This window comes from Prenolepis imparis, unplaced genomic scaffold (genome assembly GCF_030444845.1).
Source record: "Prenolepis imparis isolate NDT839.2.m4 unplaced genomic scaffold, iyPreImpa1.0 SCAF_2, whole genome shotgun sequence".
NCBI lineage: Eukaryota > Metazoa > Arthropoda > Insecta > Hymenoptera > Formicidae > Prenolepis > Prenolepis imparis.
In genome coordinates this window covers 7048077-7074680 of record NW_028141160.1, presented here as the reverse complement: position 1 = coordinate 7074680, position 26604 = coordinate 7048077, and the positions used below count along the sequence as shown (strand labels likewise).

The following is a 26604-nucleotide window of genomic DNA, read 5'->3' as shown; positions in this document are numbered from 1 at the left end:
TATTTAATAACCCATGCGTACACACGTCCGTACCAAGGTCCACGTACGGGCATTAAACTCCGGCGAGTGCGGAGGTTCGTTACGTACAATGCGTCGCTGATTGACCAACCAGATCCGCCCTGAAGTGGCGTACTGATACGCTGGCCTGCCGTCGCGTTATCGAGTCCACCCACCGTTGCTCCAATTGTCGGTACCCGGTATCTTTCCTGCCCTCTAATATCGTCCGACTCCTTCGCCAATTTGTCCGGCGACAATCTATCGTTTCGATTTCGCGTCAGTTTCGTCCTATTGTTTCGACAAAACTTCGCCAAGAACTGGGTGCATGTCGATAATACTACTAATTATGTTATATATAAATATATTAATCTTACTTTTGGTGACTAAAGTCAATGAAAAAATTAATTTTTATATTTTATTATTATATACATATTATATAATATATTATAACATTTTTTTATTGTTGACAATCACTAAAAGTAACAGAGAGATTAAAATTCTTATAATCTATATATAAATATAAATTATATAATTATATTATATTATAATCTATATATAAATGTAAAATATAAATATATAATCTATATATAATATACAGTATATTAGAAAATAATAAAATATAAAAATTGGTTTTTTTCATTGACACTAAAAATAAGATTAAAATTCTTCGAATAAAGTAAGAGTTTTTAAAGTAGATTGCAATACAAAAAATAGAGATTGTCAAGTCCAAAAATTTATCATTTTTGTCGCATTCTATTATGTATATATATCACAAAAGTGATTATTGCTACTCTGTAAACTCCGTTTCAGTAGTTCAATTCATCGGCTCGTCGAATTTGCGAAGAACGAACGCGCTGTGTGTATTGAAGAAGAGCATCGTGGTACCAGAAGAGCGATAGGGGTACCAGAGGGGGAGAGCCGACAATCATAAATAACGGTACACGTCACACGGTCATAATTCGTCTTCGACCGGTCGACACCTCTCTCTCTCTTCCTCCCTGCCTTTCCCCTTTTAAAATTATTATCGCTCGATGAGAGAGCAACGAAAAGGAGAGACCGCCCGCGAGCAGAAAATCCCAAAAAACCGGCGAATCGACGATAGAGAAGGAGAGCCGGGATCGGCTTACAGGGTTTATGAAAGATCTATGGAGCTGACCCGAGCTTCGCCAAAAATAACCATCGTGTCGCGGACACTCTTTATAATATTTAAATAAATAATATAGTAAACGCAAATTTTTTTATGTAAAACAACGTAAAAATAATTTTAATAAAAATAATAACAATGATATAATAAATTATATATACAAAAATGTAACGAGAGATATAAATATGCATCATTTATCAAGTAGAATAGTTTGAAAACTTTAAAAGAAATGTCCTTTCAGCCTTCTCGCGAAACTTTTAGCCGATCCTGGGAAGAGGACAGGCAGAGAAAGAGAGAGAAAAGGGAGGAAGCAAATACAAACAGCCTCCCCTTCGATATTCGCGCCTGTGAAAAATCAGTGCGGTTCATTAAATTCCGAGAGAATGTCGGAACGCGGACGAATCCGCCTCCGCAGCATCCATCTATCTGTCCATCCATCCATCGTGTTTCTCGGCATCCTGATAAATATTTATGAACGCGAAAAAAAGAGTCCGTACCTCTGTAGTTTCTCGCCTATCCTTTGACGCGAGAGGTTGATATCGGGAATGTCAATGATACAATAATATTCAAAATTCTTCTTTAATCAAAACCCAATTTTCTTTTTCTTCCTAGCGTATTATTTCCCTTATATACATCAATTTTTTTATTTTATATAAATATAATCTTCGGAATACATTAGGGCTGGTTTAGCGAATCTGTTCGGGGGACGCAATCCTCGCAAGATTAAACTCGAAAACTCTTAAGAGACGCAATTTTTCTCCGACGACAATCGATAGCGTGACGGAGGCAGCCTCCCCACCTTCCCCTCCCAGGAAAGAACGATTTTATCAGACGATTTTGCCACGGTCGAAAGTCGTTAGGCAGATGGCGATAAATCGGGGGCTCACTCGCCTGCTCTCGCCCCCTCCCCCTCCTCCCTTTCCACCCCCATCTCCGGCGTCTCTTCTATCCTTCCGCGAGACTTTGCAAACAAATGTGCCGGCGTCGTGCATTTAGACGTCTTTGTGACATTATCGGGCGCAGCTTCCATCCCTCGCGACTCCGGGGGTTCACCCCCCTTCCTCAACCCTTCTCTCCCACGATCTAACCGCTTACCGCCCTCATACTCGCGATGTAATATCGAGCGATCTCAAGTTCGTGGCGCGAACTGTGTAACTCGCCATTATTAGTAATAGAAAATTATTTATTATTGATATATTTTCTGTTACGACCGCCAGTATTCCTTTTCTAAAAAAGATATGTAAAGTCGCTACTCGCATATATCGAAGTTTACTGTTGTCGCTTTTCCGCGATGCTCATTGGCTATCAAGATTCGCGTTGTGCGTTACATTCGTAGCATCGAGAGACTGTCATCGCGAGGGTTAGCAGTTTGACAACTTGTTTAAAATAAAATAAAATAAAATAATATATTAGTTTTAAATTAATATGTTATAATATACCTTATCCGCGATTAATATTTTTTGACAGAAATCAGCTGATAACTATCAAAAATATTAATCAAGTTTAAAGTATTATAACATATTATTTTATTTAATTTTATTTTGAACAAATTGTTAAACTACTAACCCTCGCGATGATAGCCTCTCGATGTTATGAATATAACGCACAATGCAAATCGAAACAGTCAATCAGCATCGTGGAAAAGATGCAACAATACTTGCGAGAATCGACTTACAATTAACATGTCTTTTTTAGAAAGAGATGCTATAATATTTTAAATTCTATTAATATTTTTGACAATTATTAGCTGATTTTTGCCAAAAAATATTAATCGCGGATAAGATATCATAACATATTATTTAAAATATATTATTATTTTTAATTTTTAATTTTTGACAATTAGCTGATTTTTTCCAAAAAATATTAATCGCGGATAAGATATCGTAACATATTATTTTTAATTTTTAATTATTTGCAACATATTATATATACACCCCCCCCCCCCATTATCGCTATAGAAATGATATAAAATAAAAAATTTCTCACTCACCGATACGTGCAACAACGGAGTTTGTAGTACACAGCACATTGATCTGAAAACAAAATATTCAAATTATGTATATACATATGTGTGTGTCGAATATCTCATAAACAAGTTTAGAAAAAATGTTTGCAGTTTAGAAAAAATGTTTTATTTTGCATACCTCATAGTTGCCCCGATGTCGCCCGATGCCTCCCTGGGCCTCCTCCTCCTCTCTTGGTCGACCGTCATTGCTCCTTCGTAGCACTCACGACATTCGAAAACACGAATAATTACGATTGTCCGATACTTTACACGGCACTCCCGACACGCGAAACTTTACACGGCACTCCCGACACGACGCTCGAATCGCAATGCTACCTGTAACAAATAAAATACATACATATATTAGAATCTTATTATTTCACATTATAGCATACACGATATAAATATGTAAGCTAGAATTAACGATAGATATATCCACGGATCGCAACACATTCGCGCGTGCGAAAACAGAGTAAGTTGGGTTATGTTGGCAAGAGATTTTGCATCGAATTTTTCGCGAAATATACGTTTCGAACAATTACGACTACATATCAACGTTGAAATTATGATATGCGATTGATAAATATTACAATATAAAGGTTAGAAATCGTTTCTAACGATTATGCTTACTAATTAATCACAGCGGGACGCAGCTCCAACTGCCTGATACTCGCGGCGTTTCGGTAATGGCCGCGGCTACCAACATCGGCAACTTCATGCTAATAGTGCGCGCGCGATACTATACATATACATGAATTAATTAAAACTCGAAGGAGATTCGTTCGAAAAGATATATAGCTTTAGAAAGAAAAAATATTAATCAAGAATAAGGCATTATAACATATTATTTACAACATAATACTATTTTAAAAGTTTTACCATATTATTATTTTAAAATTTAATTAGCAAATTATAACATACACAATATAAATATAAATTTTCGCTTTATTAATATTTTTGGATAGAAATCAGCTGATTAAAGCGTTAACTTGCTAATTAGTTTTTAAAATAATATGTTATAAAAATTAAAATAATGTTTTAAATAATATGTTATAATACTTTAACCACAATTAATATTTTTGACAGTTATCAGCTGATTTCTGTCAAAAAATATTAATCGAGAATAAGATATTATAACATATTATTTACAACATATTACTATTTTAATTTTTTAACATATTATTATAACATATTATTTTAACATATTATTTTAAAATTTAATTATTAAATTAACGCTTTAATCAATTAATTTTTGTGAAAAAATATTAATTTAATTTAAACAAACAATATTATTTTTGAAAAAATATCATTTTTTAAAATATAAAATCGAAGAATGGCGCGCGCGTAGCGTGCACTTGTGTTGTCTAGTCTATGTAAACGATGGTGATCGTATATGTGTTATACAAGATATCTCGTAAATGTGAGCCTTGAGAAGCGTATAAAATAATGTTGAAAAATATTATATATTTTATTCAACATTAAAATATAATAATAATATAACAAAGTGTCTTTTATTCAAATCTTGTTAAAAAAATTTCCTGATCTTCCAGATATTTCGTTTAAAATTCCATGTAGAATAAGAAAATGTATAGATGCAGCTTTTTAAAATAAGTTTCTTTATTGTATACACTTTTTAATGTTTTCTATTCAAACAATTGTAAAATTATCAAGAGTGCAGTTTTTCCAGCATTTAATATTGATTTATTAATTGTAAAATTAATTTGGACAGTAACAAAGTCGATATATCACTATATCTAAACGCTAAAAATATCTAAACGCTAAAAATATATGCAAAAATATAAAATAAAGATATAAAAATAATTTATTATAAACGTTTTAAGAAATACTAATTTATTTAAATTATTTATTAAATTATTATTTATTCATTTAAATTATTGTTAAATTATTTAATTATTAATTAAATAAATAAAGAGTACTAATTTATTTAAATATTACCTATTAAATAATTAAACAATTTTCTATAAAACTAACATAAGATCTTGATACTAAAAATAGATTGTCAATAAAAAATCACATAAATTTTTAATATAAACTTAAATATTGCAAAGATATGTTAGACATATGTTTCTTAAGTGTTAAAAGTAAAATTATCAAAGGGACAATTTTTTAAAAAAGTCTCCGAATCCTAATCAAATTCCATGAAAATTTCCTAATTTTTCAAGGTAGAACAAAATTCTCTGAGAATCCGGTTTTCTAGATTTTCAAGGTTTTTCCAGTATACACCCTGTATAATGTTGATAAATTTTTGATAAATTAGACAGGACATTTGACAGATGCTGCTTACAATTTTTGGAAAACAATTTGCTCGGAAATAAATTATCTTGAGATATGAGAATTATTTTCTAGTTAGAAATAAAATAACACGCTTTGTAATTATCCCCCAAATTTCAACCCAAACATGATTGTAACGACAAGTAGAACACGTTCCTGGAGTATAACAGTCCCTACTTATTTCATATGAGACACCCTGTATAATTTCTGCGTTATCTTCGCGCGAAATTAGTCTCTCTCGTAAAGATGGCAACGATCGCTCTCGTCTCGATGAACAATATTGTTTTTTTTTCTCTCTTTTCAACGTCGAGCATCACGACGGACGGGGACGCTTTCCGGCCAAGCGTGGCGGAGGAACGTGCATAAATTTGGCTCATAGCTCGAACGACGGTGCTCGAGAGTGCTGAAGTGGGCCTCTTGGTAACGGCGAGCACTTATTCGCCCGCTCGCTCGCCAATCCAAATGAATTGGATAATTTGATCAGCTCGTTGCTGGCCCTTTGTTGCCTCCTGGGAACTTTGAATGGTCCGGTCGGCCGCGTCGGCTGTCTTTCTCTACCTTCCCCTGATATGCTCTTCTTTTCTCTCTTTCTTCCCGACCTACTCCCCCCTCCCCCTCTCGTCTCGCCCCCCTCGACCCCCTTGATCGCGCGCGCGCGTATCTCTCCTTCAATTCTTCTATTCTATTTCGCCTTGATCCACTCATGTCTTGTCGCTGCTGCGATATCAGATCATAACAGAGACATTAAATAAAGAAAGCACGATTAAGATCGCGTGGTAAGGAGTACCGTTGAAAAAGTTTAGCGACGAAGAGAAATACAGATTAAAAAGAAAGAAGTATCGAGGTTTTTGTTTATAAATAATCAGTTAAAAATATATTACATCATAAAATTATTATAAACTGTATTATCATAGTCAAAATATATATATATATCATATATATTATAATTTTTTTATTTTTAATTTAATTTTATAAGCATATTCTACGACGTTCTTCATAGATATTTTTCTGTTCGCGATTGCTCATCGAATGGACCACGTTTCTATTCTGATGCACATCCGAATGACGAATCTCGAAGAGATCTCTGGAGAAGGTCGACCGACCCATTTTTTGCGGGGGAAGAAAAAAATGCGCCCCGAGAGTCTCTTGAACTATATTCACGCGACGCGGAGTCTCGCGCGAGAAATGATTTTCTTGGGTGCTGTATCTTGCACCCATTTCTCTTCTACCGATTTCTTAGCAGTTTCAACTGCATGATGCACTTCTCTCGCGCTCGTTCCGTCTTCGACGCTTTTGTACTCTCGCCATTCCTCGAACGCGCCCTAAAGGGATAAGATCGTGGCTAGAGCTCGGTTTCCTCGCGGAGAAATTCATTAAAAACAGTCCCGTGTGCAATAATGGCGTGAAAAATTTTTCAAAAGCCAGCAGATGGAGAGAAAAAATCTCGCATCTATGGCCGGAAGGAAAGAAGTCTCTTAACGATACTTGGACGACATGATTAAAACAAATTCTCTATACAAACTGCATTGTTGCGTTTGGAATAATTTGTGTGCCCGTGCAGTGTCCCCCATCTCTTATCATAAAATCTTTGTAAAAAAAAAAACTATAAAAAAATTAATTTAAACATATGTATCTTGAGATATTCAAAATAGAACCAAGTAAATCTAATACATAATTAATTCTAAATAATTATTTATGTGCATAAACAGGAGGACATTGCCAATATTTTTGTATTAATCATATAAAAACCTACACTGTCCTGCAATGTCTTTTATATCTTATCATAAAATCTTCGTAAAGCTATAAAAAAATTAACATATCTTGAGATATTCGAAATTTCATGTGTCTATGTAGAAGTAAATCAAGTAAAACTAATATACATATATTATTAATTATAAAACAATTACCTATGTGCATAAACTGGGAGACATCGCCAAATTATTTACACATGAATAATCGAAAAAACTTAAAAACGAGGATTTATTTCAACGAATATCGTGTTATTAAAATCGCGGACTTTCGCATATACACCTAGTGTGAGTCTGCGGTTAAATAAAACCTATACGAGGGGGAAAGGGGGCTGTAGACTGTTATACGTCGCTGTCGCGATGCAACTCGCGGCCATGCTACCTCCGTTTGACGCCCAGAGATCCGCGACGCGAGGAGGGAGGGGGAGGGATGGGGAAAGAGGGAGAGGAATGATTAATTACGAGGGAGTGACGCGCAAAGGAACAGAGTGGAACCGAACGAAAAGCGACGACGAGCCGGTTGCGTTCCGAAAGGGTCACGTTATGAACGTTATATCTCTCGCGAGTTGTAGAAACTTGACTAGATATTTCATCTTTCTTTTTTCTTGGAACAATTTAACACAATTGAGAGATACAGTTTGAATTTATCAGCCCTGCTCGGCGCGTAATATCAATAAAAACGCTTATTATTTCTGGGATATTAGTTAATTGACAGTTAATTGTGACTTTGAAAACCTCGCATTACACGAGTAGACGGGTCTCCAATTAAAGAGGACTTTTACATTTAATCAGGGTTTGACTAAGTGGGCCCAACCCAATAAAACCCGGTGGGTTAAACCCACTTTAAAAAACTTACTTAAAAACCCATTTATAAAACCCATCCAAAAATGCTAAAAATTGTATAATATTATAAATGAAGTATTTAATATTAATTAATTTTTATTTAATTTTTCTTATTTATTAATGTAATAGAAGGTCTATTACATTAATAAATAAAAAAAATTAAATAAAAATTAATTCATAATAAGGAATTGTGCCCATTCAATAGCCAATTTTCTTAATCATTAGCGAATTATAAAAAATTAAATTAAAAAAATTTAAAAACCCAACAAAATCCCAAAAAACTCAATAAAACCCAAAAAAACCCAATAAACCCCAAAAAAACCCACTGGGCTGGGCTTTTTAAAAAAAACCCGGGTTTTTTCAAACCCTGCATTTAATGCTTGTTAATTACACGCGCGGGAGCAGAATGACCGAAATAACAAGGAATAGCTCTTTGGGTGAAAACGCGCGTCCACTTTTGGCCCGCAGGATCGATGCTGTTTCCTGCTGAAAGCCGCGCGCAGGATCAAAGCGTTTCCGCGGATCGTCAAATCCGGGACGAAATGGAAAGCAGAAATCGCAAAATCCTGTACGAGCGCAAAAGGACAGATCTGCAGGGACGAGGGGACAAGAGGAGGATACAAACGGCATTTTCGAACACGGTCAAACATATTAAGTCGACCGGTTGTCCGATAATGTGTTTCTGATTACCCCGGCCAGGACTATACGGATTTCCTGTAAAGATCCCGAGATGGATATCATTTCCTTTGCTTGTATAAAATATTCATTTGATATATCATGTTTCTTTTATATACTTAATATTTTATATTTTATTATTTATTTTATATATTTCATATTTTTTTAAATATATTTTATTATATTTTTATATCATGCTGACTTTATGTAATTCGTATTCAACGTTATTGCAAAAGTTTGACGTTTCAACTGTATTACAAAGATACTGCAATGGAATAAATAAATAATTACTTGCACATCGGCGATAATACGATACATACTCTCTCTTCTATTACTCGATAACGACTGACACGAAATGAGAGAAAGTAAAGAAAATACTGGCGATAAAGAGGCGAAACATTCTTGAAGAGTAAATGCTCGCTCGACCTTGTATTGAATCGATTGGTGTCAGAACCAACTCTCTCGATTGGATCTCACACGGCAAGAGAACTCACACACGTGTACCAGACTCGACGCACACACACACACACACACACACACAGATCGTGGGGTATCAAAGTGCGCCAAAGAGGGAAGATCGGGACCGGGAGACGACAGGATGGATGGGCTGGAAGCGTATCAAATTATCGGTTATTAATAACGCCGTCTGATCCCCCATTCGTCGTTTTACGCAGGAACAGTCGCTCATACCCGCGTCTCGCGAAGGTCGAAGATCCTCACCTCGACTCGCAATGACTCGATTAATAACGCCTCGTCGGCGATAGCGCTTAATATGTATCCGGTCTCTAGCGAGAGCGGTCCCTGTATATGTATATAGAACGCAACATGGAACCTCGAAGAGACGCTTAACGGCGTTGCTGCAGCGAGTCACGTAAGCTCGCTTTGATTTCGCCGACAACGTGCCTTCGAAAACGTTGGAATGTATGATATGATACCCCCGGCGACCTTAAGGTCGATCCTAATGTCGCTGGAACGAGCAATACCGATTGCTGATACGTAATCATTCATCGACTATATATAATCGGAATTTTATAAATTATTCTTGCGAATGTAACAAGAAAAATGTATGGTTTTACTTGACTTTGAAAAATGTTTGGGGGATAACGTCCCTCGAACAAATGAATGAGAAAACTGAATGAGAGCGGTCCTTCTCAAAGCATTGACAATCCATTAACATTACTCTTATTCTAAATAAAGAACAGCCATAAAACGTACTCACTCATTGACGACCCTCTGTGTTTCCGGATAATTCCTGGACCCCCCGGGATACCTGAAATCCACAAAAGAGAAAGTTCGAAATTAGTTCCGGATTTTTAAAACAGCGGGAAGACAGCGGTATAGAGGCAGGTAGGTAGGTAGATATATCGATTAAGCGTTGTCACGACGACGCCTTTCGTCGAGGATTATGACGGTGTGCCCTTCTATACGCAAAAGCGAAGCTACCGAGAGAGGGCCCGCCTTGCCCGCCTTGCCCGCCCTCTCTTCTTACGTAATCCGCCTGTTAAAATATCAATCTCAACGTTTCGCTCTTTGCACAGGGTTCCGCGCGCGGGGGGATAAAGAGAGGGTCCGACATGCCGTCGCCGCCGATCTGCACAAGCACGCTCTCCTCTACTTCTCGTCTCTTGGACGAGGTCATCAAAGATGCAGCAGCAATCAGCGGAGCTGGTCGAGCGAACGAGCTTGAACGGAGGAGGAAGGACCGACCTGGTGTACCCGAGGGATACGAGCGCGGATTTTCTTTGAGCGTTTAAATTGATCCCCCTTCTGAAAAAAAATTGCCCGTTGGTGAACAGCCCTTTCATCGGGAAGAGAGAGAAAGAGAGAGATAGAAGCGGAGGTGTCGCACTCTGGTTATTGCAGATTTCGGACCTCCGTGTACAGTGTCAAATTGAACTCGAAAAATCGGCTTATCGATGGAGCAGTTTTTTCGCTCTCTTTATACCTCGCAAATGGATAGTTTTTCTTTTTTTCTTTTTTTTTTTTCGTCACACGATAGTAGTTTCGCAAACTTGCCGGAAGTTGTATTGAAATTCGAGTAACGCAGAAATCAATGTAAAGAAAAAAAAAATAGAACAGGTTTTTATTCGAGCTATGAAAATATTTTAATGGCTCTAATTGAAATTTACGTCCGCGTGAATAATTAATTATTATATTATAACATTAATTGCAGCGGAAACTGATGTTTCCAATTTTCCGCTCCTTTTATATTTCGCAAATGAATAGTTTTTCTTTTTTTCGTCACGGTAGCAGTTTCGCAAACTTGCCGAAAGTTGTATTGAAATTCGAGTAACGAAAAAATCAATGTAAAACAAAAAAGTGATCCTTATTCGAGCTGTAAAAATATTTTAATGGCTCTAATTGAAATTTATATATGTGTGAATAATTATTATATTAATTGTAACGGAAACTGAAGTTTCCGAGGAAGCAGTTTTTCGTTCTTTTTATATCGCAAATGGATTTTTTCTCGTCACACGGTAGTAGTTTGGCAAACTTGCCAGAAGTCGTATTGAAATTCGAGTAATAGGAAACTAATATTTCCGAGGAAGCAGTTTCTCATTGTTTTTATACTTCAAAAATGGTTATTTTTCTTGTGTCACACGATAGTAATTTCGCAAACTTGCCGAAAGTTGCATAGAAATTCAATTAACACAGAAATCAAGGTAAAAAGAAAAGAAAGAACAAAGAAGTGAAGCGGGTTCTTATTCGAGTTAAAATATTTTAACAATTCTAACATGCGCGAACTATTGTTATATTATAATTTCAATCGCAGCGCGGAACTGAGATGTTCCTCAATTCTTCATTAGCTTCATTCACCCAGAACGCGTGCGATCGGCTTTCGGTGCGAGAGCTCTCGCCGCGATTTACGTGTCCCTTAATAAATCCGTCCGAGAGTTCACCAAGGAGGAAAGACATCAAAGTCCTTCTCGCGCTGATCCTTAAAACGGGCAACGAGGCGTGCGACGAGGTCGTCGTCGTTGAAATCACTACCGCGAGACTCCCTCGCGACCACCATCTTCCCCCATCCCCCCTCTCAGCCCGCGCGAGAAAGAATCCGGAAAAGGGGAGGCAGGGGGTTGCTCGTTCCACGTGAGCCGCAGGGGGGCAAACTCTATTAAAAATGCAATATTCTCGTTAATCCGGGCCGGTATGTGGCGCCGGCTAATTAGCGAGTGCGAAGGATGGAGAGAGCCACGCTTACAAACGTTGTCATGCAAATACCCCATAGTGAGCGGCTACGGGACGTCATACGCGACACGTACATGCGCACGCACAGGTATATAGAATGAGACTCAGATATATATACGGAGATAAACATATGCACATATACATATATATACGTATATATATACGCGATCGTGGACGCGTATTTCATATGGCGGGTGAATGAGGAGGAGGAGAGAGAGAGAGAGAGAGAGAGAGAGAGAGAGAGAGAGAGAGAGAGAGAGAGAGAGAGAGAGAGAGAGAGAGAGAGAGAGAGAGAGAGAGAGAGAGAGAGAGAGAGAGAGAGGGTGAGCTATATCAATAAGCATCGAACGGCCACGGAGGACGGCAGGGAGCTGTTGATTAAGGGGTGAGTACAATGAGGAGATATCCTCGCAGAAGGGAATGCGTCTGCGATGGATCCGCATGAGGGGATCTCCCACCCACGTTCATCTCTCTCTCTCTCCTTCACCTCTTCCTCCTTCGTCATCTCCTCCTTCTCTCCCCTCATCATCATCACAAACGTGCGCGCGCGCGTGTTCTACGTCTGTCTCTTCCTGTGTCTCTCCTCGATCTCATCTCCGGCACCCAAGCAAGAGAGACCGCCGATTACCGGCGATCCTCTAGGTCGCACAATGCTCTCGTCTCTGTCATCGCGCGATGACTGGGTCACCTTGTCGCAAGTGTGGAGATCCCCGCAATAAAGTCGGATAGGACGGAATCGGACACGTCATTCCCCGGAGAAGGGACGGAGGGAGGCGAAAGTTCCTCGTTGGCGCGTTTAAAGCGAAGTAATTACAAGTTTGCAAAGTGGGTCGGATTTAAAATAACAATAAACCAATGACGCGAGAGATTATCACGTGACAAACTAATATAGCAGCGAGTCAATGAGAGAATGAGAGTCGTTTCACGCGAACGAACTTTAAAAGATATCTTTATATATCATCGTTCGCGTTAAAAAATTATTACTAAATTAAAATTATTATAAAATCAAAGTTCTTTTATTTTCTCCAATTCTTCCAGAATCTAAGTGGATAATATATATTTTCACGCGCGCGTTCTTCTCCGCAATTTTTTTCACGGACATTTTAGCACCGGGGCCGAACGAGTATAAGCCGTGAGCATCTCTGAAATTAATATAGAGTAATGAAAATTGGTTATCGGCCCGAAGCGGCTTGCGCGTCCTGCAGACCGAACGGTGTTACCAGCACTGGAGCGCGTAATATCACATTGAAGATAGTCGGACGACGGGCACAAGCGGGGCTCGGGTGCAAGGGAAGCGGATCACGTTGACACAAAGCGCCCGTAATCCGTTTATCTTCTCTCCGGGCACTCTCCGCGCGTCCACGTGTTACGCTTCGCGTTATTCGAGAGAGAAAGAGAGCCTGTACGCCACGCTATCCTTCTTCCTTCTTCATCCCTTCCGCGCTATCGTTATTCCACGACGGAGCAAGCGACCACCAGGTTCCTTCGGCGCTCAAAAAGTCGCCGATAGAATCCAAGAAGATCATATGATCGAATGGCAGAACAAAATTATTATTTCAACCTAACCTTACCTTCAAAACAACCTAACCTTATCTTACTTTTGACTTAACCTGACCTGGCCTTATTTTTCAAACCTAATCTAACCCAACGTGTTGCGCTTTTACATGTTGGGTTAGATTTGAGCATAAAGCTTTGCTTGGGCACAAAAAACATACTTTTAGCCTAACCTAACCTGATCTGATCTTACTTTTGACCCAACTTAACCTGACCCGACCTTGTTTTTTAATCTAACCCAACATGTTACGCAACGAGAGATTTGGGAAATCTGGGATATCGATTCGCGAGCGTTAATTGTATCGCATTGACATAAATCGTGTACACGTAAGAAGGAATGAGATTTGCGTTCTTCTCTGACAAGCGGGAAAATATTACACGCCGCTGAATAAGTAAGAAGAAACGCTCATAAATCTGGAGGAAGAGCGTGCTTGCCGACGCGCATCATCAGCTGACAGATTTCTTCGCGTCGGCGTCACACACAGTTCCTCTCTCGATGCTCGCTCGCGTTCACCGAGAGCAGAGTTTCCTTTAGAAAGATCCTCCACGAGCCACCGCGCGACAGCGTACACCTTCTTTGAGTAATGACGCCTCCAGGCCTTCGGCGCAGGAATGCGGGAGGGGAGAGAAGAGGGACCCTTTCATCGGGATCGTTTCATTGGCTCCGAAGCTACACGGTCCTTCTTCTCGCTTTCTTCTTCCACCTCGGCCGTTTAAAATGTGAAAACGGCTTAACGGAATGACGACGACGACGACGACGACGAGTCGTCATCCTCGTCATCGTCGCGCTTCACGTTTTGTCTCTATATCGTGAAACACATTTGTCTCATGCCCGGCGATTCTGAATCTCGTGTTGAACTCTTTTATCTCTCTCTCGTACATACATATAATATATATGCATATATTTATTACAAATCTCTCTCTATCCTTCTCTCTTTCTCTCCTGTTCCTTCTGTCATCCTTTCTGAATCTTTCCTTTCCTCTCTTTCTCTCTCTCTCTCGACTTCTTCTTTCATCTTGACGCGAGCTGCTGAAAGACGGCTACAAAAGGGTCTCTGATATTAAGTATATTAATGCCGAGTCGCGTCAAATATCTTGCCGAAATTTCGGTTAAAAAGCGCGGGAGGAAGCGTTACGAAATAGCAAGAGCGCCCGGATTTTATCGAGGGTGAAACTGGGTTCGAGGGAAAACATGCTCCTAAAACGCTCGTCGAGAATTCACGCGGTTCCGTATTACATCTCGCGCGGAGAGAAACAACCATCTCTGCTCCGCACGTTCCATTTAGTATTTCTCGAATGAAGAGAGAGAGAAAGCGCGCGTTCCACTTTTAATGCTGCACTTTTAATTGGACAATCGAATCGTTCCTTTGTCACATGCTGAAGAGCGCTTCGATTTTTACGTATGCCATGTACAGGGTAATCCTAGCTATGATTTTTAAGGCACTTAATGTAATCTGACAAAAAAAGTCTTAAACAGAAATTTATCAGTTTCTAACCAGCAATAAATTGCAATAATAACAATTAGTCAAACATCTCCTTTTTAATAATAAAAGCAAAAACACTTTGACTTTTGTAAATGAAACCATCATGTTTTTATTTAATAATAATGTAGAGGACAACAAAACAAATTCAACGAATATGCATTATTTTAAGTTACATTACAATTCAATAAATCATTTTAAATCTGCCAAAGCGTGATTCTTCGCTATCAAGGAAGTTGATTAGAAATTAAATAGTAAACAGACTCGATAACTTGACCTTATATTGTCCATAATACGTAGTTTAGCTATTAATCTGATTAGTAAACTTATCAGTTTATCGTACGTCTGAGTGTCTGATATAATGAATCACTATTGTAATACGGATCAGATAAACAGGTTACTAATAATCTGAACTAAGATAGTTTTAATCATTTTGATTACTTTGATTGTTTTGGTCATTTTGATCAGTTCGATCGTTTCGATCGTTTACGTTACAATACGCGAATAAAAAAATTTTTTTTATTATTTTGATCATAAAAAGTGTTCGGTCAGTTTATTTTATATTTCATTTATATTTCGATCTTTTTAAATTGACTTCTCCCTAATTATTTTAAATTAATATCTCCCTAATTATATATAAAAAAATATAATTTCTGCTTTCCGGTCAAGGAATACAGAAATGGCCACAGCTAGTATTTTCAACGTCGCGATAGAAAACCGGACATTCTCGTCTCGCCTGTTCTTTCCGTCGACACTTTGTTCCGCGTCTCTCTAATGTTCGCGTGCACGCGCAAACGCATAAAGCATATCCGGCTCATTAACAACATAAAGTCGACCGAGATTAAGCAAACGCGCGCTCGGCCGCGCTATCGCCTTTCTTTGCCCTGCTTTTCCACCGCCTCTCTCTCTCTCTCTCTCTCTCTCTCCCTTACGTTCCAACTTCTTCCTCCTCATCTCTGTCGATTCGCTTAACGCGAAAACGCGGATAATCCTCGCCGCGGTCGCCATATTGTGCAACCCACCACGTGCATTATTTATATACCAGGTCGCATAATAACATTGTGGATAATTTTAATGCGCAACACCTCTGTCCTCCCCTGGGAGGAGCTTAACAGCTTCCAGAAGTTGTCTCATGGAAGTTCCAAATGAGTGTCTCTGGTTGTAAAGATTTTTTGGATTTTACGTCTTGTATAACAAAGAATCAATGCCTGGTGTGACACGAAAATTGCCTTCGAAAAATATTTTTATCGCGCAAAGAGATGCGACAGTTAATCCCTAAAAGAAACAAGTTCTGAAGTTTCGAGCTTCTAAAGCTGATAGTGATGCGGGTTAAGCGGAAGAGGTTTGATCTCTGTATTTTTACTCTTTTCGTGATGGCGGTATTTGTTTTGCGGGGTGTCTTCATTTATAAAGTACACATTAAGAGCCAATTTCACCAATGTTGGTGAACTTTAACTTCCGGTTGAATTATATCTTTGTCTTTTTTCAGAGACATTCTTTAAAGTTAACTGACATTGATAAAATTGGCTACTAAGCCCTAAGCCTACTCGAGAACGTAGAGAGAAAGGTGAACTTATCTCTGCTGTAGGTCCGGTCAAGGTTTTTGTTTTGCGGCATAATGCAAAGAGCTAACAATGGTTACTAGTAAAGTCGACAGCCTTTAAAATCAGCAGGTTTTCTTTTTAATATTCTTTCTGCATTTTCCCCTGTTTCAGACTTTCATATATTCTTCTTCCATATATCTTTCGCTTTGTCGCTTCCTATACTCCCGCTTTCCTTCTTTCACATCAGGGGGTGTCTTTATTTATAAAGTACACATTAAGAGCCAATTTCACCAATGTTGGTGAATTTTAACTTCCGGTTGAATTATATCTTTGTCTTTTTTCAGAGACATTCTTTAAAGTTAACTGACATTGATAAAATTGGCCCTAAGCCTACTCGAGAACGTAGAGAGAAAGCTGAACTTATCTCTGCTGTAGGTCTGGTCAAGGTTTTTGTATTGCTATGGCTTGAAATTGAGAGAAAGAAAAATGTGGAAATATTTTGGAAAAATTTTGGTTTGAAACTAACAAACATCTTGAAGACTGGAACGAATTGGAAACAAAACTTCCTGATTTATTTCGGGTCCTTTTACAATAAATAAACGCGTGGAGGAATTGGAGACATTAAAATGTCCGCTTTGTTTCGGGTCTTTTTTTTACAATGAATAAACGTGAACTTTAAGGAATTTGAACATCTCGCGACCGATAAGTCCCGAGAAAAATTTTGGAAAAATTTTGGTTTGAAACTAACAAACATCTTGAAGACTGGAACGAATTGGAAACAAAAGTTCCTGATTTATTTCGGGTCCTTTTACAATAAATAAACGCGTGGAGGAATTGGAGACATTAAAATGTCCGCTATGTTTCGGGTCTTTTTTTTACAATGAATAAACGTGAACTTTAAGGAATTTGAACATCTCGCGACCGATAAGTTCCGAGAAAATCGCGAAGAGAAAGAGAAGTCTATCGAGCGTAGGCCGTGAACCGCGGCCGGTCCTCCTACGCATGGAATCACGCATGCGTCGGGCCTCCCTTAAAACAATACGTCGACCAATCTGGATGGTAAGGGGCTCCTGTTTCATTGGCTCGCTCCCTCAAGCTAATCTTTCTTTCGATGCATCCACCATCCTCGCCTATTCTCCGTTCACTAAACTCGTCCATTTTCTCCTTCGAGCGGATATCGCGCAGCTTCAAAAGTCTTATGTCAATTTAAGCCCTTTTTATGCCCTTATATAGAGTCGTAAATTACGAATACGGAATAAAATAACGTAATGCAAATATTGAAATGTTTTAATCTTCCTCTTATGCAATCGAATTATTCTGTCGGCCCAAAAAAGTGTAACAAGATATAAGATATCGGATCTGTAAATTATTTAAATTATTTCGCATCTCGTTGAGTTTTTTTTTGTTGTTATTCGAGAGAAAAAAGGAATATGACGGGGCAAAACGCGCTTGTACTCGAGATAATGAAAAACGAATCGATGCCTTTCGAGCCGAACGATGAATTTTAATTTCTCCCCCTTTTGCCTTACTTTATATACCTACAAACAACGGCCTTTGTAATCGAGAGTTATTGATCGACGACTGGAAAATGTTAGATCAATTAGCAAGTGTTCGCGTTCCCATGCATATTGTTTCGTCGATGACGCGAAAAACAATTAGATAATTTTTGTTTCAAGAGTTACAAAACTTTTTATACCCACTTACATGTATTAAAAGCAACAATGCAACAAAAATATTTAAAAACTCTTTTCTTTCTTCCCCTACTTTATATATATATATATATATATATATATATATATATATATATATACTGTCACAATAAATATAAAATTACGCAAAATAAATAATAGAAATATAACATTTCCATTAATTATTGTGTAACTGTTTTATTTACGATTCATGTAACTTTACATACTTATTTTATAATATAGTAAATTGATTTTATTTCGTATTTCACGATTGCACAAATCATTGTAATACAGATATTACTCTAGTTTCCTCTTTCAAAACGAGATATCGAACAAAATATTAAATAATAATATAGTTCGAATTTTTCACCATCGATTATTTCACAACTCGATTCCTGAGCTCGGCAAAGAACGCTGGGATATGAAGAGAGAACAAAGTGTAGGCGGTCCCTTCTGCGAAACAAATGTTTTACCGAAGGTAATGGTCGTGCCGGAAGCGGGATGACGCGTGACCCCAGACGGACGCATTAGACGCACTTCCGGTGGTGTGACGCTCGGCGCCCTCGTTCGTCCGCTAAATCCGGTTCTGTCTCGCTCCATCTCGCAATCCCGTGTACCATTGAGAATCCTAATGCACGCTGTTCCCATGAGTGGATATGCCAAAAAGAGTTATTCATCGGCCGCGATATCGAATTTATATCATTCGCGCAGTTATTCGATTTTTTTTATTAAATAATTCCGCTCTGGAAAAAGGTATATTAAGCCATCTAAGCCTAATTATGAGAACTCAATAAATTATACATAAAATTAAATAACATTAATTTAAAATTAATTTAAAATTAAATAATAATTTAATTTTTGTTTAAATTATAGTTTGCGCAAAAAAATTACTTTTGACAACAGCTTAATATACCTTCTAAAAAATAATTTTGCGACTCGAAAAAATCGTCCCGTCTGAAGAATTTCGCGAAATTTTAAATCTGCAATTTCGGAGCAAATTGTAAACCGGATGTACACTTGGGGGGGGGGGGGGGGGGCGGAGAAACGGTTTGTCTCGCCGAGCTAAAAATCTTTTTTACTCGGGGAACGCGAGCTTTGTTCGACAAGTAGCTGCAGGCATCATCGGTATATCGGGAGGATGAGCGCGATCGATCCTCTCTCTCTCTTCCTCGATTTCCTCTCGCCTCGCCTCCTTGCGCTGCTACCTCATTTCTCCTACGGCAGAGGAAATGAAATCCCGTCCGGGACGCGATTCGCGCGACGTTTGTCCCGTTATTAGATCAGCGTTACTTCGTGCTTCATCTCGAGAGTGCTCTGCGGCCGTCGAATACGTCTTCCGCGCGTTTGAAAGCTGCTGATACTTGCACACCCCCGCGTTTCCCTTCCCCCCTTCTCTGATACTTCCTACGCGAATCCGCATCCCTGCCTCGAGCAATCAGCGAAAAAGTAACGCCGGAAACGTGTGCTAGTCTGCGGTTTATGAAATATTTAGTCGCCACAAGAAATAATCATTTCAGGAGTCTGGATAAACATGTCAAAAGTGACGAAATAAATTTGGATAAATTTATGTGTGATTGCATTTTTGTTACGTATATAAATTAGATAATTAATAAAAATGTAGCATTTTTTCACATTTTATTATATATGTTCGCGTTCCTAATCACCGAGGCGTATTCAATTTATCTGTTAAGCCGTGCGTACATATTTTATATATAAATATATATGTATATATGTATATACACGATAGACTTTGTTGCATCTCTTCTTCTATAGAAGAGGAAATGAAATTCTACTCGCGTCGCGTGCCTCGGCCGACTTTGTCTCGTTATTACATCAATGTTACACCGACTCGCGAGATGAGAAAACGCGTCTCGCGGTCACGTAACGTGTCTTTTACATTCGATTATTATAATGACAGTCGTGTAACAATGCTCGGAATAAAAATTGCGTAATCGCGCGTTTCGCCGTCCGAGAGAGAGAGAGATTGAAAGATAAAGAATATAATTTCTTTTTCTTTTCATATACATTTTCTATAAAGTCAAATATTTATTGAAAGAGGAGTCTAGATAAACATCTTTATGTCGTACGAGAGTATAAACGCAAATCGAGAAATACAAATTCCAAAAATTTTTTTATTATTTTTTTAATAGTCTAAATTTATTTAGTATCTAAATTATTTATATAGTAGTAAAAAAATTATTTATTGAAAAAGTGATCAAGAGGGAGTCATACACACTAAAACATTTTTATAAGCAAATCGAGAAATGCAAGTTCTTCAAAAAATAAATAATTATTTATATTTTTTTCTGGTATTTATATTTTTTTAGTATCTAAATTTTTTAGTAGTAATTATTTACTGAAAGAGTAAACAAAAAGGAGTCTAACTAGAATATCTTTACGCCGTGCACAAAGATTATGAACGCAAATCGAGAAATGCAGGTTCCAGAAAGTAAATAATTATTCTTTTAGTAATATTTAAATTCTTTTAGTATCTAAACTTTTCAATAGTACAAAATTTTGTGTGTGCAAGCGTAGCGCGAGTTCTTCACTTCTCCAAGACTAATTTCGACTAATGCCACAATCTGCGCGCCCATTAATTATGGTGCTCGATTCGATCGTTTCGCCGGAACGATCAAAGCTCGAAAAAAATCACTTCTCCTCGTCTTCCGATAGAGGAATCCGCGAAGGGGGAGCGAGGAGGCTTTCGACTACGCTGCTCGCTCGCTTCGCGCACAGGCCGACGTGCATTTACCACCTGCACCGACTCGAATTAAAAAGTTCGTTCTCCCGCGAAACCGTAAATAATGCCTTCTGACAGGCGGAGCCGAATGTCGATGAATAACGAGGCGCGGAACCTTCGACTTTCGATTCTTCTCTTTTTCCAACCAAGCGCGCGGCGGCAAGCTCGCGAGCGCACGTCAGTCTGGACCACACACACGCATCGGCTATCGTAGTCCGACATGCATATATATATATATATATATAATATGTGCGCGCGCAGATGTGTGCGAGCGCGTTTGTATGGGTGGCTCGTACGTTTCGAAAACAAAGCTCGCGCCTGCTACGAGAGAGAGAGAAAGAGGAAGAGAGGGGGAGAGAGCGCTTCTCCGCTCTCGGCGACGAGACCGATGCATCGATACCGGAAACGGCGCGATACACGACGAAAAAAAGGCAGAGAAACTTGCTGCCTGTGTCCTGGAGTGGTATATTGGTATGTGTGCACACCGCGATGGCGACGACGACAACCGCTGGTATATGGTATATGTATATATATATGTGTCGTACGTCCCCGATGTACACACGCGTCATGAATATTTGAGGAGATACGCCTTCTCACTCCCTCTTCCTCCCTCTTCATCCGCGAGCGCGTCGTCCTCCGTTCGCGTTTTCCGCTGCGATGGACGACGTCTGATTTTTTCTTTTTTTCCTTTTTTTTCGACGTGTCGCAGTGACGACTAATATCGAAAAATACTGATACTTTTGAAGAGAAAGAGAGAAAGTAAAAATGGCAGAGACAAAAAATCGAAAGTTGTCATCCCTCAGAAAGTGTTGAGATTCAATGATGAACAAGGTAAAATTTTGATGACGTATAAATGGCAGATAATAAAAGAGAACGGGACGAAATTTGCGGCGTCGACACGTCGAAACGACGTCATTCAAAGAAAGGGAGAAAAGACGGTGGGAGTATAATGACGGAACCCTCTCCTAATTCCCCGGGAAGCCGCGTCTCTCTTTCTCTCGCATCTTCTCGCGAAGGGATCGGTAGACGCGAAGTGACGAGGGAGAAGAAGAGGTAGAGACAGAAAATGAGAGGATCAGAAGCTGCCAAGGAGAGCGAGGGAGAATCAGTCCGTCCGTCTCTTCTTCCTCCTCTCTCACTCTCTCTCTCTCTTTCTCTATCCGCGTTCCACCATTCTTCAGCCTTTCCCGACGGGGATTAATAACGACCTGCCATTGTTGCCATAGCAACTCTCGAAGCGTTAAAAACTCTCTCCTCGGCTCTAACCCCGATCGTCCGTTTAAAGTTTCACGGGAAAAGGGGTTCCCGTCCATCCCAGGACGGGAAGCGACTGGGCAAATATTTGCGTGTTGCGACACGATGTACTCATCTTCCTCCCTCTCACACTGCCAAGTGTGTACAAGACACTACAATGGCCAGCGATGACTCGTAGCTATAATAATTGGCGACGTTAACAGACTCGATATTAATCCGAGTACAAGACGCATCGATAAAAATTCGCAGAGAGAAAATATTTTATCGTCGCCAATTTTTTATCCGATAGATGTTCAATTTCTTATTTTTCTCAGACTGCAAATCGTAGAAAGAAGAAAATATTTAACTATCGATTAAACTTAAACACTCGAGATAGGTATCACATGAAACAACCAGAGAGAGATTTATCAGTTTCTAATCTTATCCATCTGATTTTTTTTTATTTCAAATTGCGCGCACAGGTATGACGAATGAAAAATGAAGTTAAAGTGGCTCTTTCCAGCTCATTAACGTAAAATATCACGTCGTTTATTATCGGAATCAAACCACCCCACCGCGGCAATTACGTTACTTGAGGCTGAGCCCTAGTAGTCGAGTGTTAATAGAGGGACAAGACGCGTGCAAAGCCGGGAACTTGGTACGCAAACGTAGCTGATCAATATTCATGGATCTCCCGTCCGTGGGGTTGGTTTTCGACACTGTCGGAAGGGGATGGATTTATGCGAATGCTTCCTTCCGCCTGGGTGCGGGCGAGCAATTTTTCTTACGATTCAAGTTGGCGAGAAATCGGCGAAATGTCTCTCGCAACGATCAATTTAATTCGAGAACCACCACTTTGGGCTACACCATTCTGATATCCGATCTTCCCGATCTTCTCGCGTCGACGATTAACTCTGTATAAATAATCCAAGCAGCATCCGTTAAACAGACCCCGAAAAAGGGGGGCAAAGAGAACGTTCGCCTACCTATTACACAAGTCGACTTGACGATTAGAGGAGCGAGAATGCGAAGAAGTCATGCGTGAGTGTTCGAGGAACGAAGAGAGGAAGGCGAGCGTAAACTCGGAGATTGCCCGGTCGGCGCAACTGCAATTGCACGTGTGAGCGCAGACGAGTTCGTACGAGAATGTAGTTCGGTTCCGGTTGCGGGCCATTAGTTGATGAGCTACCTCGTTTCTCTACCTCCCCCTCCCTTTTCCCACCCCTTCGCAGGCGGCGGAAGATGCGCTGGCGTTGCAGGCGAGCCACTCTTCTCCTGGTATCATCCTTCCACTCGCGCTAACCCACGGCTCCTGAAAAGCTCGCGTGGTATTGTGGGATCTATTATTGCCCTCCTCCTTATATGTTTTGATGCGGCAAACCCTATCTCTCTCTTTCTCTCGGGCCAGCCAGACAACCAACTGATAGACCGGACGATCGAACGAACATATATATATGTATAGAAAAAAAAAGAGAGTAACTCAACCCTTTGCGTCGACTATCCTTTTACCATCTTCCGTCAATCCTACTGCGCTCTTCGGGTTAAAACGGTCATATTTCGCGAATCGGAGTCATCGGTGCGTCTTCTTCAATCGTAAAAACACTTGTGGCGATATGGCAATTTAGAAAAAAATAGAATATAAAAAAGCATTCGAGATAAAATCCGCTGGTTCTGGGCGCATTCCTTTTTTTTACGGAGAAGACGGCGGAGATAATTCTTCTTCGCGCTTTCTTTCAAGAATAAGTGTATAGAATATCGCTTTAGAACGTATATAAAATGTGCTAAACGGTTTCTCGTTCTCTCTCGCTTAATATAAAGGATAACGCGCGTTTTCCTTTTAATCGCGGCGCAATAACGGCAAGGAGAGAAAATAGACAATAGTATCGCCGCGCTCGCCCCTTATTCGCTGAAATTTCACGAGCCCGGTTTCGGTACGCGAACCCGGCACTCAAGATACTCGCCATTGTTTCGAAGAAGTCCGGACCGCGAGCACTAAAACCAACCCCGTCTTCCCCGGCTCCCTCCCCCTCGAACCCCCGGCAGCATCGGTGGAAGCGCCGGATGATGTACCGCGCCCCAACCCCTTAATTACTGCCGCGTGCAAATTGGAAGGAAAAATTAATCGCAGAAATGACTTAGAGCTGCCGGCATGGGGGAAAGATGAGGCGGGTGGAAGCAACCGAGCGGGTGAAGGAGGAAGGGGGAGGAGGGAGGGGGTGATAAAGAGAGAAGGTGGAATGGGGGGGAGGGGAAAGACGGGGAAGAGCGCGCCCCAGGGTCACACAAAGGGGATGAAAGGAAGTCCGGGGCAATTAGAATGATGCCCTTTGCACGCTCTTCCTCGCTCAGTCTCTCTCTCACCCGATCCACCCCCTCTTCCTCCCCCTACCCTCCTCTCACTGTCTACGAACGCGTTCCTTCCTCATCTCTCCTCTTGCCCTCGCGAAATACCGAGGCCGTCCCCGCCGTACCATTGCCAGCACCGATGAAACGATGTGGAAACATCAGGTGCGAGATATTATAACGTAATAATAAATTATGCCTGTTATACACACGGTCCCCCTTCGCGTCAAATCGCAGAACCGAACGGAGGATCCTAATATCGACTAATTTGCGTAGCAGATTCTTCAAAGATGTTGAAAATCAACAACCATGCAATTTATTGTTGCAGCACTCTTTTTTATTATTTATCTCTGCAGAAAAATGCTGCAATACTGTAAATTACATTAAAAATTATGATAAATAATATTAATATTAATATATATATTAATATTTTTATTATTATGAAAAATAATAAATAATAAAGATAATTATTAAATATAATTTTTACATTATTGCAGTATTCTTTCTATTAGCTATCTTTTTTTTTTCAATAAACCACCCTTAAAGTCTCCGCCCGTGTCTGAAGCTTCGCGCTGCTATAGAGAAGAGAGAAGAACGAAGGAACGAGAAGACGTGGGCCGCGATGGGCAGATATTTAATCTCGATTTCGGGGTCGAGCGTCGTGCCGCCGTCGACGACAACGTCATCCTCCCTCCCGGGCCGTAGAAGACCGCTGTCATATCTCCGGGGGATGATTCGACGTGACAGCTCTCCCTCGAGGGTTGCCACGGCGGAGCATCACCAACGAGCCAACCCCCGCTGCTTCTCGCGTAGAAAAGCCACATACACGTACACACACATCGTAGCCGCGGGCGGCAATATATGTCGTGACGTCCGCGAATTCCGCGCGTGCCACCCCCTCCCCCTCCGGCCACCCTCCTCGTGCGAGGTTTAATGACGTATAAACTATGCGTCGGATTAGCAACGCGGTTACGTTTCCGCAACCCCTGCAAAGACGATCGCACATATAGGGCTACTTCTGCTCGGTGATGCGGATAAAACTATTCGGCAACCTTCTTCGATATATTTCGGCTTGTTAACTGTTTGCACACAATGTGATGTATGCGGTGGATATATGATTTTCTCATCTCTCTCGTTTTCGAATTATTTACCAAAACGTTAAATAGAATTCTTACTTAAATTCTATTTAATCCTTGTTAAAGAGAATTTTCTTATTTATTTTTGAATTATTAAATAAAATAATAAATGAGTTTGTAAATATAAATTGTTGGTGTACGTGTCAATTTTTTTATAATTTTTATCTTCAACACATTAAATAGAATTCTTACTAAAATTCTTTAATCCTTATTAAACTTTATATTTGAATTCAATGAAATAATAAATAAGTTCGTATACATTTAAATGTTGAGCTATATATATCAATTCTTTTATCATTTTCATCTCTTGTTTTCGAATTATTTACCAAACACGTTAAACAAAGTCTTTATTGAAATTCTATTTAATCCTTATTTATTTAAAACAGAGTTTTCTTTATTATGAATTTATTTGAAGAATTCAATAAAATAATAAATGATTTACATATTAATTTTTTTATAATTATTATTTTTTACATTACATTAAATTTTATATTTTTTTAGCTCATAAGACCATGAAGAAAGTATCGCGAGTGGTTAAATAGCGTATATACCGAGTAGCCATTCCGTAAGTTTATTTCATGGAGCTGTGCTTCGCGGCGAATCGGCAATTCTCGAATGGACAAGCGACGTTTACAAGATCTCGCGGCGATTATGGCGAAACAAAACGAATAATTAACACGAGCTCGCGAGCGTAAGTGCGTGCGGCCGGTGCAGAAATGCGATATATATATATATATATATATATATATATATATATATGTATAAGGAGAGAAGAGAGAGCGCGAGAGACAGATAGAGAACGGAACAGCTACAAAGGGGGCCCCGACAACAAAGTCAAGTGGGGCACAATGAGACGCGGTATGAGTACATCGAATGCCACGGTCGCCTCTCTCTCTTTCTCTATCTCTCTCTTCTTCTCATGTAGTCACGGTCCCATGACTCTCTACCGACCGTTTTACCGCTTGTGGCACTCTGTGTCTCATGGTGTGGTC

At 39.5% G+C, this 26604-nt stretch overlaps 1 protein-coding gene across 1 annotated transcript in view; it reads right to left on the bottom strand.

Moving 5' to 3' along the window:
• Window positions 1-3349: 3349 nt before the first annotated feature.
• LOC145932903 (uncharacterized) overlaps window positions 3350-26604 on the bottom strand; it is a 144137-nt gene continuing 120882 nt past the window's right edge. The window contains exons 6-7 of the mRNA XM_083032130.1: window positions 9924-9974; window positions 3350-3482 (exon numbers count right to left, since the gene is read on the bottom strand). Of these exons, the coding sequence (XP_082888256.1) occupies window positions 3479-3482; window positions 9924-9974 (55 nt within the window). The 3' untranslated portion in view covers window positions 3350-3478. The remainder of the gene's footprint in view (window positions 3483-9923; window positions 9975-26604) is intronic.